This window comes from Geospiza fortis, unplaced genomic scaffold (assembly GCF_000277835.1).
Source record: "Geospiza fortis unplaced genomic scaffold, GeoFor_1.0 scaffold132, whole genome shotgun sequence".
In the NCBI taxonomy this organism is placed as follows: Eukaryota; Metazoa; Chordata; class Aves; order Passeriformes; family Thraupidae; genus Geospiza; species Geospiza fortis.
The window spans coordinates 1,078,530-1,093,461 of record NW_005054446.1 but is presented as its reverse complement, the minus strand read 5'-3'; the positions used below and the strand labels follow the sequence as shown (position 1 = coordinate 1,093,461).

The following is a 14,932-nucleotide window of genomic DNA, read 5'->3' as shown; positions in this document are numbered from 1 at the left end:
AAAAAAAAAAATCAAGTACAATTCCACCTACAGAATTTTGGACACCAAAGTCATTCCTCAAGGAATTATGCAGCCAGAGTGAGGACTGGGAAGCCCAGCTCCTGTTCAGGCTTCCAGCACCAGAGGGTTCTCATGCTCTGCAGAACCCAAAAGAAGTTTCTTGGGTCACACTGCACTTTCTCTGGAATGTTTCCCAGTATCCCAGTACAGGCTTCCATTTACAGCGAGTTCTGTTGCCAGCTAATCAAGCACCATGATCCAGAGGCAGGGAATATTTTACATCTGCTGTACCTGGTTCAGTATTTCTCCTTGCATGTGCAGCCATATCACAGAAAAAGAACAGGGAATGACAAGATTTCAGGCCTGGACATTAAGGTTTTCACTGGAAATTAATAAGAAGGGAAGTCCCTGGTAGGAGAAAATAGGGCTTGGCCTGGTCTATCCCCTGCTTTATCTCACAGGAGAAGAGACAAGGTCAAAAAATTATCAGAAGCTAGAGAGAGCATTTATTTGAAAGATTATGTAGGGAATGGTTTTCTCCATCCTGGGCCTCAAGCTTGTGAATTGCTGAGACTAAGCTTACACAGCATTGAGTACTACTCTGTACCAGAAATGCCCAAAGGGAAAAAGCACATTATTATTTCAGAAACCAGCTAGTTTGTTTCTTTGACAGCTTCCAGCACATCAAGTCTTTGTGTGGAGCCCCTGGGGGTGCTGTGAAGTCCAGACCTTGTCAAGGTGCCCAAATGAGTCCAAGACCTACCAGCTGTGGGTGAATTGGCACCAAAAAGATTTAGATCACATAGGTGGTAAGAACTGCAGTACAAAGGATCTGTCACAGGTGTCAAGAGCATTTTCAGATCCTCAGAAGGGCCAAATCTGGTAGGTGTACTTAGACCACACCTCACCCACTGGGACAGCAGAGTTTAGCATAGGCCAGTTAATGACTTGCACTATCAAACGCTGAAGAAGGGAGCTGCAGTTGCGTTTTGTGCAACAATATTTCCCAGTGCTCTTGCCTGAGTTGCAAGAAAGCTGAATCCTTTGTGCACTGCCATTTCCCAAGAGTTTCCCAATTGCCAGGCAATATGCTTTTTATCTAAATCCCTTGTCGAGATTGGGATTTATCAAATGCCATTATCCAAGAAGGATAAACAAAAAGGGATCTGATTTTACACTTAGCATTGAATAACCTTCTGGCAAGGGAGGGAGAGGCACAGGGACATTGGGAAATGAAAATCCACAAAGAGTTGTTGGATAAAATGAAGAAACAGTTTGGAAGAAAGAGAGAGCAAAACATGGAATCAGCTGCTTCTCAGAAAGTGTGACACCAGACTCAAAAATGAACTCCAACCTGCTTATTCTAAACAGTTTCTGAAGTCAGGTATCAAGTCTGAGCCATTTCTTTTGCAGGTCATGGACTATGTATGCTAAAGCCCCGGGGTTCTCTGTCTTTAGCTTCATTTTATTCTACAATTCAAGGTCAGCTCATCCCTTATATTATTTTATTAGTATTTAAGAAAAAAATTTACACACTTATTTTACCCACACTGTGATTTTTCAGAATGAGTATGTGCTGCCTTCACAGGCTAAGCAGACTGCTAAAAACACTGTCCCCAAAGGTGACATCACATGACCTGCGCTTTACAGATATTTTTTGCTTCAGGTTAAATCTTATCACTAATTATTTGTGTATAGAAAAATATGTTAGCTCCAGAGGAAGATCCTAGAGCTCACCACAGAAAAGAATGGGCTGCTGATGTCTAGTCAGTGCTACTAGCCCTGACACCATGAAGTTCAAGTGCTGTTTTCAGCAGTTGGAATCATATTTCTACCTGGAATGACATCTGTACATAGTATCTTCCTGTAAGACAGAGACTGCAGCACTGCCGAGAGGCAGAAGAAAACCCAAACAAAAATCTGCTGCAGGAGAAGAGCCATTGAGGAGGATGAGGCAAGAACAGCTCTCAGATCAGGCTGCCTCTGCCTCTGCCTCTGGACTGAAAGACGCAATGTCAGCAGAATCCAAAATCTGCCATCACAGGTGATGAAAGATGTTTGTGATACTGAGTCTTAATTCAAAAGAAGTCTGATAAAGTAAGACATGGAGGCACAACAAAGCAAGAATCTGAGCAGCTCAGAAGATGATTACCAAGAAATGCTGTGCAGGAACTCACAAATAATAAAGACTTGCCTGTAACCAAAAACCAGAGAGACAGAACAAGTTTTTGTCTTCCCATAAACTGCCACTACACAAGTCATCGTTCTGCTGTGATGGGCACAGCAAGACGTGTTTCACATTTGTTCCTGCAAATGTGAAAACCCTTGTGCAAGCCTCTCCCACAACTAATTGTTACTGTCTAATTGTATGGTTGGTTGCCACATGTTTTTATCTTCCTATTGGCATTTTAAAACTGGATTATAAACCATGACGAGAACAACTAATCCTGTGCCTTTACCTGCAGAAGTCTTAAAGTCTGAAAAAGGGGAGGAGGCCACAGCTGGTTCCTTCTCAGGCTCCTACCAACACAGCAAGATGGAACTTCTCCTGGCCATTTTTCTTGCTGTTTTGACTGGTATTGTGGCAATTGCTTTCTATTATGAACACCCCAAAGCAGAAATTCCTCATGGAATCAGTGAGCGCCAAAAGCTTTACATTTTTCATTACATAATGAACTTTGGGTTTGGTCTGGTAAGTAAAACTTAATTACAGCTTGAGTTTTTAATTCTATTTCTGTTAGAGGGATAATGGTTTGGTGATGTTTTTTAAAATCAATGTTTAAATAAGCTGCAAATATGCAATTGGACTGATTAGGTGATGTAAGCAGATTCCTTCAGCTGTGCTGGGCATAACAGACTCCCCTCTTTGCTATACACCACCAAAGGCAGTATTTGTGAAAAATAAAATTGGGCAGACTGTGCAATTACCAGTATTTTTCTGAAGGTCTGTGTTTTAGCTTTTCATGCCTGCTGCCTCAAGGCACTGCTGGAAGGCTTAGAAGGTAACTTGCCCTGTGTATGTGGAATTTCTGCTCTGTATAACACCATGCTTGCTTACAGAGTGAGCAGCTAAATGATGTCTGTGATCTCAGCTCTCTCCTACAACCCTGTCATTCTCCTCCTGAGGCATCTGAAGAGAGCTGTCACATTCATCATCATTTGCCTTTCAATATGCCTGAACAACTTTCTTCTTTGAGACAGTATACATAATACCTAAAGTGACTTTCTGTGTCATTTTTTTGGCACACTTATGATCATTCCTCGCTTTTCATCCTTGTTTCTTTTCAAAACTAAAACATGACATTCACTTGTCTTTCTGCTTCATCAATAATCCTGAATTAACTGTTGCCCCAGTCATTTAAAAAACCCTTCTGTGATACCTAGACTAAGCTTCTTTTAGTTGTTTAAATTGTGAAAAAATTTGTTCAGTCTATTTGGCTCATGCATTACATTTCACTTCAATTCCACGTTCTAATGTTGTTAATTCTTCCTTTCTTTACCTGCCCCATTGCTTAGTAAGTTTTGTTTGAAGTCAGTGAGCTCCCAAGAAGGTGACTCACCATGTCTCTGGTGCCACACCCAGGCCTCAACACTGCTTTTCAACTGTAATTTTTAACTTCTGATCTTTCTTAGCATTTTGCATCTTTTCTGCTGGCCAGTGAGAGGCCAAGCACAAGCACTGTCACACACTGCCTGAAAGGAGCAGAGAGATAAGGACATTATTGGAGGGTTAAAGCAAAGTTTAAATGCAAGTAGAGTTCAAGTCATGTAGCAACTCCTGCTATGGCTGTTGGGCAAATTACTTGTGCCAAATTCTTTCAAGGGCTCACAAGCATTGAAGTCAAAACTGCATGGAAAATTAAAGTGTACAAGTATATCAACTTGTACAACTGTGGTTGGTAAGGTCTCCCAGGACTCCTTTTTTCAGTATTTTCAAGACAAAGATGATCTCTTTATATTCCATGCAGATATAGCTAATTGCAGGTTTAACCTTTACAAACAGGTTCTGTAACCTGTTACAAAATTATTACTGTGAGGAAAGAAAGTACCAGAGGGAAATTGACGAATAAATAAGTAAATTTATTTTCCCACGGATATGGACCAGGAGTTCTACAGAAGGAATCTATATAAGACTATAACTTTGCCACAAGACAATCCTTCCTGTGTATGGGATCAGCTCTGCAGATGACCTAAAGTAGGATACCTACACCAAATTTAACAGGATCACATTACTGAACCACATGAGGTCTGTGAAATATGAGGTGAAAGCCACAAGGGCAGGTTTTTACGATCTACACAGTGCAGATTTTTATATGTATAATTCTCATTGAAATGCATATGCATGAATAACGGCAGCACAACAAACTGAATTACCCATTAGAGATGTCTGCTGTGGAAGTAGTGCAGAATTGAATCCAATATAGTGGAAATACAGTGATACTGCCTCATATTTTTCATTTGGAGCAGGAATAGACTAAAGCAGGCTACAAGTGAAGCAGCTTAAAGCCATGCAGATGCAATGGAGTAGATGAGCCCACAGTGACATAAGAACCTGAGCCTGAGTGTTTAAGTAAGAATCAGTGAGCTGTGAGATGATCAAGCCTGGGTTCAAAGCTGTTCTTGGTCAGAAGGACAGAGATGTGGTAGATGCTATGGATTTTTTTTTCCTGCAAGTTTGGGAAACAAAAGTCTTGGCTATGTTTCTTCATCCAAAGCTAAAATTTAATATACTGTAACTACTGTATTTTGTTCAGGCACATGGTTACTGAAACACCTGACAAGGTGAAGTATTTGACACCTTTTATCTACTATTAATAGTTTGATTGTTTTTCTACTGAATTGACCACGGAGTTTAAATATTTTCATTATCAATCTCCAGGTTAGGTAGAAACTTACACTAATTTGGTCCCTTGTGGTTTCTTTTATCACCAGGCAACATTTTTGGACAAAGTAGGTGTAATCTCAGAGGTCCATCTCCTCAGGGTTATGATGGAGACAATACCACCATTAAAGGATAGTCGTCTTCTTATCAAGGACTTAAGGTTTGAGAGGGTTAAAGTGAGAATTTACCAGCTAAAAACATCAAACAAAAACCTAAGAAGGGGAATTCTTTATTTTCATGGAGGAGTTGGCCGGTTTGGAAGTATCCGTAAGTAACATAAATAATATGAGCTATAACTGCATGCAGCATCCAGAGTGGGTCAGGGAAGGCACCACAGGCATCATCTGGTCCCACCTCTCTCCTCCAGCAGGGCCATCCCACAGCACAGGGCACAGGATTGTGTCCAGACAGCTCTGGAATATCCCCAGTGAGGGACACTCCACAACCACACACCACAGAGTTCCTGATCTGGTTTGCTATATCTTAAATTGCAAGAGTTAGAAATTTAACATTGTAAATTAAAAAAAAAATCCATTACAGCAGAATCAATTTACTGACATACAACAGGCATCATGTTAAATTGTCTTTATATAGATTGCATGTCTAGAATAGTCTCTGATCATTTTTAATACCTATTTTCTTCCTTCCTCTTTATGCTTATGAGAAAAGTTGAAAATCTCCTTAGAATTTTATTTCTTACTTAAAGCACCCATTTTTTGTTCACAAGTGTGTGCAAACTTGTATATGTGTATTGTGCTGTGTGTCTTTATAGTGTTAAAACAAGGAAAAAACACATTTTGGAATGTGAATGGGAAAGAGATGAGATGGTGCCTCATGCACAAGAAATATTCTTGCTCTGGATTTAGCAGACTTTTTGTTGCTTTTTTTAAAACAATTTCTCCCCTTCAAAATCACTTTAAAAGTGGCAGCAGTGGTGCTGTCTGCAACTTTTCAAAGAGGGAACCAAAACAAAGCATTGGTTTAAATTCTGGGTTCCTTACTGGCCAGAAGATTCTCACAGCTGTAAGGAGAGGGTGAGCAATGCCCAGATCAGACCATGCCACATGCTACACATGCTGTGTAGCATCAGCCATGCAAGAGAGGTAAGAATTTCAGAATATTTTCATTCCATTTATTTTTAAAGCAAGTTACAATTCCAGTGAACTTTTCTGTTTTACAGGGGCCTACGAAAGAAAGTGCCGCTATTTCTGCAGGAAGACCAATTCCGTGGTGGTGTCTGTTGGGTAAGGGGACCCAGCCCAGACTCTGACCCTAGGTTTGCAAGCCTTTACTGCAGTCAAGCTCCTTCTGAAGTACATTCAGTATCTATCCTTAATGATCCCATGCCTTTCACCAGCACTAATTCCTCTCAGGAAGAATTAGTCAACTAATCTCCAACTGTTTATTTCCAAATGAAATCTATTACAGTAATTTTATAATTTGTAGCTAGCACTAAGACATGAGGATGTTTTTGTTTTCTAGAGCCATATTCAAACCACCTTAGGCTGTTTCCCTTGAAAGTGCAGTTGCCCAGAACACCAAATAATTTATTTTAGAAGTTCTGAAAAATAGAAGAACCTCGTGAGTTTAACACAAGAGGTTACAAACCAAGCTTGACATATCCACTCTCAAAAGGAATTTATACACTTGACTCCATTGTCGTAAATTCTTCAGTAAGTTATACTTGCAGGCATGATGCATTTGCATGAAGAAATGGAACAAGGAAATCCACATTTAACTTGTAGTCAACCTGAGATGACCCTTAAAAATATTTCTCTGATGAGCTGTAATAGTTTTTTAAAAGAAACAATGTCTAAAAGTTCAGGCAAAGAGTTGATTACAATTGCACTAATTGCTGTTTATATCCTAAAATACTTGGAGAACCAATAACTCATTGATTCTGTTTTAATGAATTCAGCTTCCAGAACACTGAAAAAAACTTTCAGATTTTCATTATCAATTTTCTATGCTCATATTTTCTATGCTCACATTCTCTAACAATTTGTTGCTAAATGCTCATTTTCTAACTGGAATTAATGATAACTGGTTGACACACCTGCCTTGCCAGCTAATTCAAGGACAACTCTCATGCGCCTTCAGTCACTCCAAAGATATGTAAAGAAGTATTTTGCAAAGATAGAACAGTGTACTGACTCCCAAACATGAACAGTAGCACATAATACATCAAAAGCACTAATTTGGAGGAATTCTATTGCTGCAATTATAATCACAGAGTATTTTCCTGTCTTTTGAGAGAAATAAATGAATGACAAGATTCCATTGGGCCCATTCACTAGAAATGGCTGTGCTAAAACACTTTCACTCTTATTTAGGTATCGTTTAGCTCCTGAGCACCCATATCCAGCCCAGTTTGAGGACTGTCTCACTGCTACCATCCACTTTCTGAGGACTGCACAAGACCATGGAGTCGACCCTTCCCGCGTCGTCATTTGTGGAGACAGCAGTGGAGGGACACTCACTGCTGCTGTTGCCCAAGCACTGGTGAACAGAAGAGACCTCCCAAAGCTGAGAGCACAAATCCTAATATATCCTTTTCTGCAGTGTGTGGACTTAAATTTGCCATCTTATCAGCAGAATAAGGGAGTCCCCATTTTGCTAAAGGAACGAACCCTTGTTCTTGGCTTGAAGTACATTAATATGGACTTGGGCATCACTGAAGAAATATTTAAAGGCTGCCATGTTTCAGAAGATAGGAGACTGAAATATCAGAAGTGGGTGAGTCCTGACTACATCCCTCATGAGTTTAAAACAAGAGGTTACAAACCAAGTCCAACATGTCTACCCTCAAAAGAATTCTGTGAAATGGCTGAGTACCTGTTTGACCCTGTTTTTGCACCACTGTTGGCTGAAGACAGTGTGATTGCTCAGCTTCCTGAGACTTTCATTTTGACCTGTGAATTTGATGTGCTCAGAGATGATGGACTGCTGTACAAGAAAAGATTAGAGGACCATGGTATAAAAGTGACCTGGTGCCATCTGCAGGAGGGGTTCCATGGAACAGTGTTTGTAGCGCTTTTTGGTAGGGTGCTAGGATTCCGCTCTGGAGCTAAAGGCCTGCAAAAGATTGTAAATTTTCTAAGACTGATGTAAAATTCCATTTCTTGCTTTCTTTTCCTGATTCCTATCTCTTTTTGCATACAAACTTATTTTTTAAAAGCCTCAATTTTCCTTTCTTTAAATCATCACCTTAAATTTCTGCATTGCATCTGTCTTCTTTCTACCCAGTAATTTGATTGCTTGATGGCCTTTGCTTAATTTTCTCTCAGGAGAGGCAAAATCAGGTGAATTTACATTTCTTTCCTCTGCCAGCTGTTCAGTTCTCTCTTGTAGCCATTAAATATCTCATCCTTATAGCATGGGGTTTACAATGTGGTCTGGTTCAGTAAAGTTCTGGTACTATTAGAACACAAACCACATTTGGAAACAACCCAGGGCAGGTAACAGGGTGTGAATCCACAGGATCAGGATATAAAGAGTATGGTTAAAGACTTAAGAAAGCCTGTATCTGGTGAGAGCTCAATTTGAGACAAGCTTAAAAAGAACTGAATGTAGCAGGATAAATGTAAACATAGACAGAAATGAAAGAAGGGGAAGAGAAGGAGAGCAAGAGAAGGAAAGGGCAGGCCTGGAACTACTGATGTTACAACAAGTATTGGTTAAAGAAAACAACATCTATTAAAAAAATGCATATACATTTTATATATAGATAATAGATACATGGGAATATAAAGTACTATCAGTTCCTTTACAAAGTGTAGGCCAGCACTTCCTGATGAAGGAAGGACTCTCCCTTTGAGAGACAGTGTCAAGTGGGGAGAAAGGAGAATGATTGAGAAAATTTAAAAAAAAAAATCTAAGTTCAGGTCACTGTTTACAACAAGAGATGAATGAGCAAGGAAACCAATACAAAATAAAATGGCATTACAAAAATGTAAAGCTATTTTCTCAGAAATGAACTCAAGTCTTGCCAGAAATGTCAGTAAATGTTTTACTTACACCATTCTGAGGTGAATGTATAATTGTAGAACAGTGTAATTGTTTCAGGTTTTGTTATAATCTTATGTCCTGAATTAAAATAACTTATCATGTCACTAGACTCCATTGTCTTAAATTCTTCAGTAAGTTCTACTTGGAAGCAGGATGCATTTCCATGAAGAATCAAAACCAGGGTGAGGATGCAGTTTTACTGACAGTCAAAACTTCTGACTGTCTTTGCTTAAATTAACACCTGGAACACTACCCACACTGAAATTACCACCATTCTTGTCAGGGAAATTTCTAGCTCTATAATTTTCAAAGAATACTCTCTGTATCTGATATTACTCTATGTGTTTTCTGCCCCCCACTGGCTCATTTAAACTATAACCAAAAGCAAGGCTGCTGCAGACAGTTATGTAAGACACATGATCCAACAGAAGACACCCTACAACCAAGGGAAAGGCTTTCCTGCAATGCTCTGCATGGCTATTTACACTCAGCATATGAGCAAAGAAAGCCTGCCAGAACAATATGAATTACATTTAGTTACACTCACATAGTAGTCAGGTAAAAGGGGAAATTTTATAGGGATCTTCCATATGGCATCTCTGAATGAATACAATGCCAATAAGCATAAAGCTCAGAAAATCTTCTCCAGTGTTTTCCTGATTTCTAGGCAAACACTGACACTGACACTATTGACTGCTGCCTGTTTTCCACATGTGTAACCCATGCCATGAATGCTCACATGACACCAGTGGCAGTTTGTCCATAAAGTGATAGAGCACTACATTCCTGACATTCAAATATACAATAAGTCAGACTGGCACAAAGGCTGACAGCTGTCAAACCTCTCATGGGTATTACATCCCAAAGACCATATGATGAAGATACTACAGATTTATTTTTTTTTAAACCTAGAGCTCCTGGGTTATTGATGAGTTTTTGCCTATGAAGAACTTAGGAAAATACAATGTTGACAAGTAAGTTTCCTTAGCTGGGGCAGTTCTTTCCCATCTTGACAAAAACCACTAGTTCCTTCCACAAGGGAGGAGGGTGAGGTGCCTGAGGTGATAATTCCCTCCAGAGTTTGTACCCTGAGTGAAGTGACAGCCCAAGATGCCCTCAGACAGGAACAGGGTGGGGACAAGGCTGGTCCATCCAGAGGTATTAACCAGAGAAGGTGGGCATGAGCCACATTTCTTTAACTGGTCTCTAGAGTTTGCCCATGAGCACTGTAACACAAATAAAAGGATCCAGGAACAGATTGGAACACTGTCAAAACCTGAAAACTGGTGAGAAACTTGAAAACCAGTGAAATGCTGAGCTCAGTGCAGCTGGGAGGGCCTGACACTCTTTGAGCTGCTCTGTGTGACAGGGAGATGTTAAAGGGAATGAAGGAAGGGAAAGCACGCTGCCCTGCATCATTCTATCACCAGATGTCAGCACCAGCTGAGTCTGTAATAACCTGGAAAACCTCTTGGTGCTCTGGGCACACAATGTGAGTACCTGAAACACATTCCCAAAGGTCAAACTGTGGTTTGATTTCAATATTTTAGTGAACTTGTTCTTATGCCTTCATAGCCTGAAGCTTTCTGTTTAATAACAGAGCACGTGTTAAGCCATAACAACTTTAGATTACCTGTTCTAACCAATCAAGTTTGGAGTGGTGAATTACAGAAGTTTACAACTTCAATTATCTTCTGCTCTGTTGTCTTCACATCACCTCTTTATACCACACTGGTTACCACTCAGACACCACAGCATTTTTAAAAATAAACAGGAAATTAGAAAACATTCCAAATTTACTAGCTCTATCATTTATAAATAATGTTATTTAACACTATTCTCTGCCTATGATACCCATTCTCTGTACTGCTCAGGCAGAATCCTGCAAACTCTGGCTGTTTTTATTGCTGTCTTCCCTGTCTCAGTTATTCACTGTTTCTGCTGATTCCTATGAGAGTGCAGACACTGCTAACCTGAATATCTGGGATACTGAGACTCAGACAAACCTGGCCATGGGAAAAGAAGGGCAGGTGAAGTTGTTATATTTACCTTCAAGCAACTTCTGATTTAATAAGATTCATTTTGATGTGATGACCTGCCATGAAAGCCCAAGTGGATGTTCCAGAGCAGCTTTTTGGATTCCATATGTATGGAGCAGAATTCATTCACTCAGAGGAACAGAACTGCACAGCAACAGAGACACAGACACCCAACAATCCATCCACATTTCCCAGTGCTGCTCTACAAAACCCTCCAGTTGAATAAGCATTTCAAAAATGCACCTGCTCTGAACTGCGCAACACAAGATCTGAATTTCCATCACTGAATGCTAATACATAACATTCATCTTTTTTTGTTTTTAAATACAGTATAGCTTTTTACTCCAGAATTTGTTAGCAGCTGTTTAGCCTAGGAGTTCTTTGGAAGGGACGGACTTCAAAGAAGAGAAGGCAGAAAGAAAAGGCTAAAATAAAGATTCATGCCAAGTGCAAGGTGGCTTTCTGTTGTAAGAGCAAAGCATACAGGAACTAGCTACTTATTTGGGTGGGGAGATGGAGATAACAAGAAGGGAGGACACTGAAAGGTAGGTAGGAGGCAGCCTAAATGTAGAGGCAGATGAAGCAAATACACAGCACCTTTAAAAAGCAGTATGGTACAGCATGTACCAAGCTGTAATTTCTTAATGCTTCTTATTGTCACTGTGAAGGGCATATTAAACCATCTCACAGATGAGAAGACCCAGGCTTACAGGTATGAAAAGCTCTGAGGTGCCTTCAGTCAGTTGTTTACATAATGTGAAATGGAGAAATGTGAACTGAAGTATGGCAAGTTCCTCCCATGCTCGAAGTGGTAAAAACAAAGTCAGTTAAAGTACTCTACAGATTCTAATAATTGTTCTGCTCAATTACCTAGAGGAAATAAGAATAATTTTTAAAAGCAAGGCAAATTATATTTACCAGAGTGTTTCACTTTGAAATGAACATTAAAAAAATAAAGAACTCTATCAGAAGCTATTATTTCTGGGTTTAAATTTTCTTTGTAATATGTTATTTTTTCCTGTTTTCTGCTCCTGGCTATACCTGCTGCAATCAATACTCAGTCATCACAGCTGACTACTTTACAATGCTTTAGTTACTCATCATAGTATTTCCTGTGTTACACAGAGAAACTCTGCAATAGTCAACTGACTGCAGGTTAGCAGTGCTGGAAACAGCCTGCAACACAAGTGAAATGTGTTGTAATGTTTTAGAGAGACTTCACAAGAAAACCAATAACTCAGGACAGTCACAGAATTCATTGGCACCAACTCCCCTGAGTGCTCCTGCCTTGCAAACCCAACAGTGTTGGGTTTGTCAGCTCCTGCCTCTTCCACTAATAATTAAGGGGAAGTTGATGAGTTTTACACATTCTCAGCTTACAAAGCTATGTGTGAAGCTTTAGAAAATCCACAAAACTGAGTCTTGGGAAAACCTGAAAAAACCACATTTCTTTGAATAGGTATCATTTATTGTACTTCCCCTTCCCATCATTACTATAACTATTAGAAATATGCTGAAAAAAGAAGAGAATGAATTTTAGAATGCATAAATGGAGACTTGCTGATGAGAAAATGGGAAGCATTTACCCAACTATTGTCAATTCTGTACTCATCAAGCACTACATTAACCAATTAAACTCCAGCAACACCAAGTTCAATGAATAAAGAATCATTTTGTGAGCTCTGAGAAGCTGTTTTATAACAATAAAGAACCACATGAGGCTCATAACTCTCATTACAATGTCAAACTCCACACTGTGTTCATTTTCTCTGGTTTAGTGGAATCTCATCAACATTTAGTGCAAGGCTGTTCTCATCAATAGGTAAAGACTTTGTGGAAATTGAGGTTTGGGATGAGTTTGCTGAAAAACAAAAATATGGCTTTAGCAAAACACATCAAACACCCACCATTTAAAGAACAACCTCTCTACTTCCAGTTAGAGAAGAAGCCTTTTTGTTTGTAAAGATACAAGGTACTCATTTCATGCAGTGGATTCAAATGAAATAAAAACATTCTTTGGATATTTACCACCTCAAAAACAACTGGGAAAAAAACCCCACTGAAAACCTCACTGACTGTTTTGCAACAACTTGAGAAGCTGACACTGACCATAGATTTCCTACCCATCCTGTGGGCACAGGAATGGCTGGCCAGACTGGAAATAGATGAAATATATGGAATATAAAGCACCAAGTATCACCACACAGTTGTCAATATAAACATCCCCAGCAGGACCAAGCAGCTTTAAGACCATGGGATTTGCTTGATTCTGGAAAAATTTGGACATTGAGTTAACAGGACAAGGAGGACTGGAGGTGCAAACAGCACAGAGTTAGAACATGCTCGAAGTTCACATGCTGATTATATTCCACCAGTATAACATACTAAGAGATTAAAACCATAGGATATTATTTTGAAACCTTGATTCACCAACATTTTTTTAACAACATTCTGTAATGCAGAACTGAAAGATTTTTGTTCAGATTGTCATGACTGTACAACAGATTCTGTAGGTAACTGCCAGGGCCTAACAACAAAAAGCAAATGAACAAAAAACTCCAAACTATCCCTTTGTAAATTTATTTTTACATAAAAAGACAGTAAAGCAATTTCCCTCCTGCTCTATCAGGTCCATCAAGGTTTCAAAACAGAGGTGGCATGTGTGAGGTGTTTTGGTTTTGATGAAAGCTGATTAATTACTGACTCACTGAATAGGAGAAGAAATCTTGTGTCAGAACAGTGTCAGCAAGAGCTCATAGAGGTAACAGCAGACAGACATGTGCTCTTTGGTATACGGCTTTCATAATCTGATCACATCAATAGCAGATGTTTAATTGCCTTTGGTCACCTTTAAAAGTTTCATTTATTGCCACTGAAGTCCTAAGTAGCTTTAAGAATTTTTTATTCTTCATTAAAGGTTCTTTAGAAAGCACAGAAATTGCCTCCTCTGAGGACTCAAATATAAGAAATCATCAAGAATGCTGAAATACAAGATTCAGAGCTGATATTCACGTGAGAATTTATTTCAGGATATTTTGACTGATGGCACAGACATCAGAAATAAGCACTTAGTTAAACTGTGCTGTTCTTACAGGAATATATGGCAAAACAAAGCCAAATCCCCACAGGCTGTGCTATAATATCACACTACAGGGAAACATTTCTAGAAATAATAACCACAAACACCACTGGGCTGCCCCAGCTGTGCTACAGAGCCCTGTGGAGAACATCTGATGAACTTAGGACAAGCTGAGCACTGGCCATGGGCATCTGGCTTTGGCTTCAATACTCTACAGTCTAATATTTTAACTACTTGTATCCTAAATTTGTGCTCTGTGGAAGGGAAAGGCTCCAAACCAGCCAATCTCAGCCCAGAAAAGGCTCTAATGATCTCCCTATTTCACAAACATTGACACAGATTTATGATGTTGCTTCATCCCACACACCCTTACCTTCACAAGCCAATGTTGTGCAAATCAGCTGTCAGTGTTACTTTGATTTAAATATTGTGCTAATGAAACTAAAGACTAAATCAGTTTTCAGACTGGAATTCCACTTTAAAAGCCAAGGCACAAAATGTTTGGTGACTGTAAATTTTAAATAATGTAGAAAACATAATTCTAGTAAGAAGAACACAAACCAGAAAAATTACTTCACCAAACAACTGCCACCAACTGTTGCCAATCCCTCACAATACATATGTATTCATATGCAAACAAGAATTACAGTGAATATGAAACTTTGAGGGTTAATTGCTAAAAAGCTTTTACCAGCAGCAACAGTGGCTTCAATCTACAAACATACCCTCAAGTGTCTGGAGACACCTTTGTGTACATTCAGGCTTGCACTGATTTAAAACACAGAGCAAATATACTCTTGTTTAAACATAAATTAAAGCATGAATGTGTCATTCCCCTATGAAACAGAGTTTTAAAAAAAATGTGGATTTGAGTATTTTTCTTCTCAGAGAAGTGTATATATGCTTTGATGACAAATGCAAGTA

At 39.2% G+C, this 14,932-nt stretch overlaps 1 protein-coding gene across 1 annotated transcript; it reads left to right on the top strand.

The window, feature by feature from the left end:
* Positions 1 to 2,503: 2,503 nt before the first annotated feature.
* LOC102032238 (arylacetamide deacetylase-like 4) lies at positions 2,504 to 8,567 on the top strand. Its single transcript, XM_005427464.1, has 4 exons — positions 2,504 to 2,692; positions 4,933 to 5,149; positions 6,063 to 6,126; positions 7,216 to 8,567. The coding sequence occupies exons 1-4, from the start codon at positions 2,537 to 2,539 to the stop codon at positions 7,991 to 7,993; spliced, it is 1,215 nt and encodes a 404-aa protein (XP_005427521.1). The 5' UTR covers positions 2,504 to 2,536; the 3' UTR covers positions 7,994 to 8,567.
* The last annotated feature ends 6,365 nt before the right edge of the window (positions 8,568 to 14,932 follow it).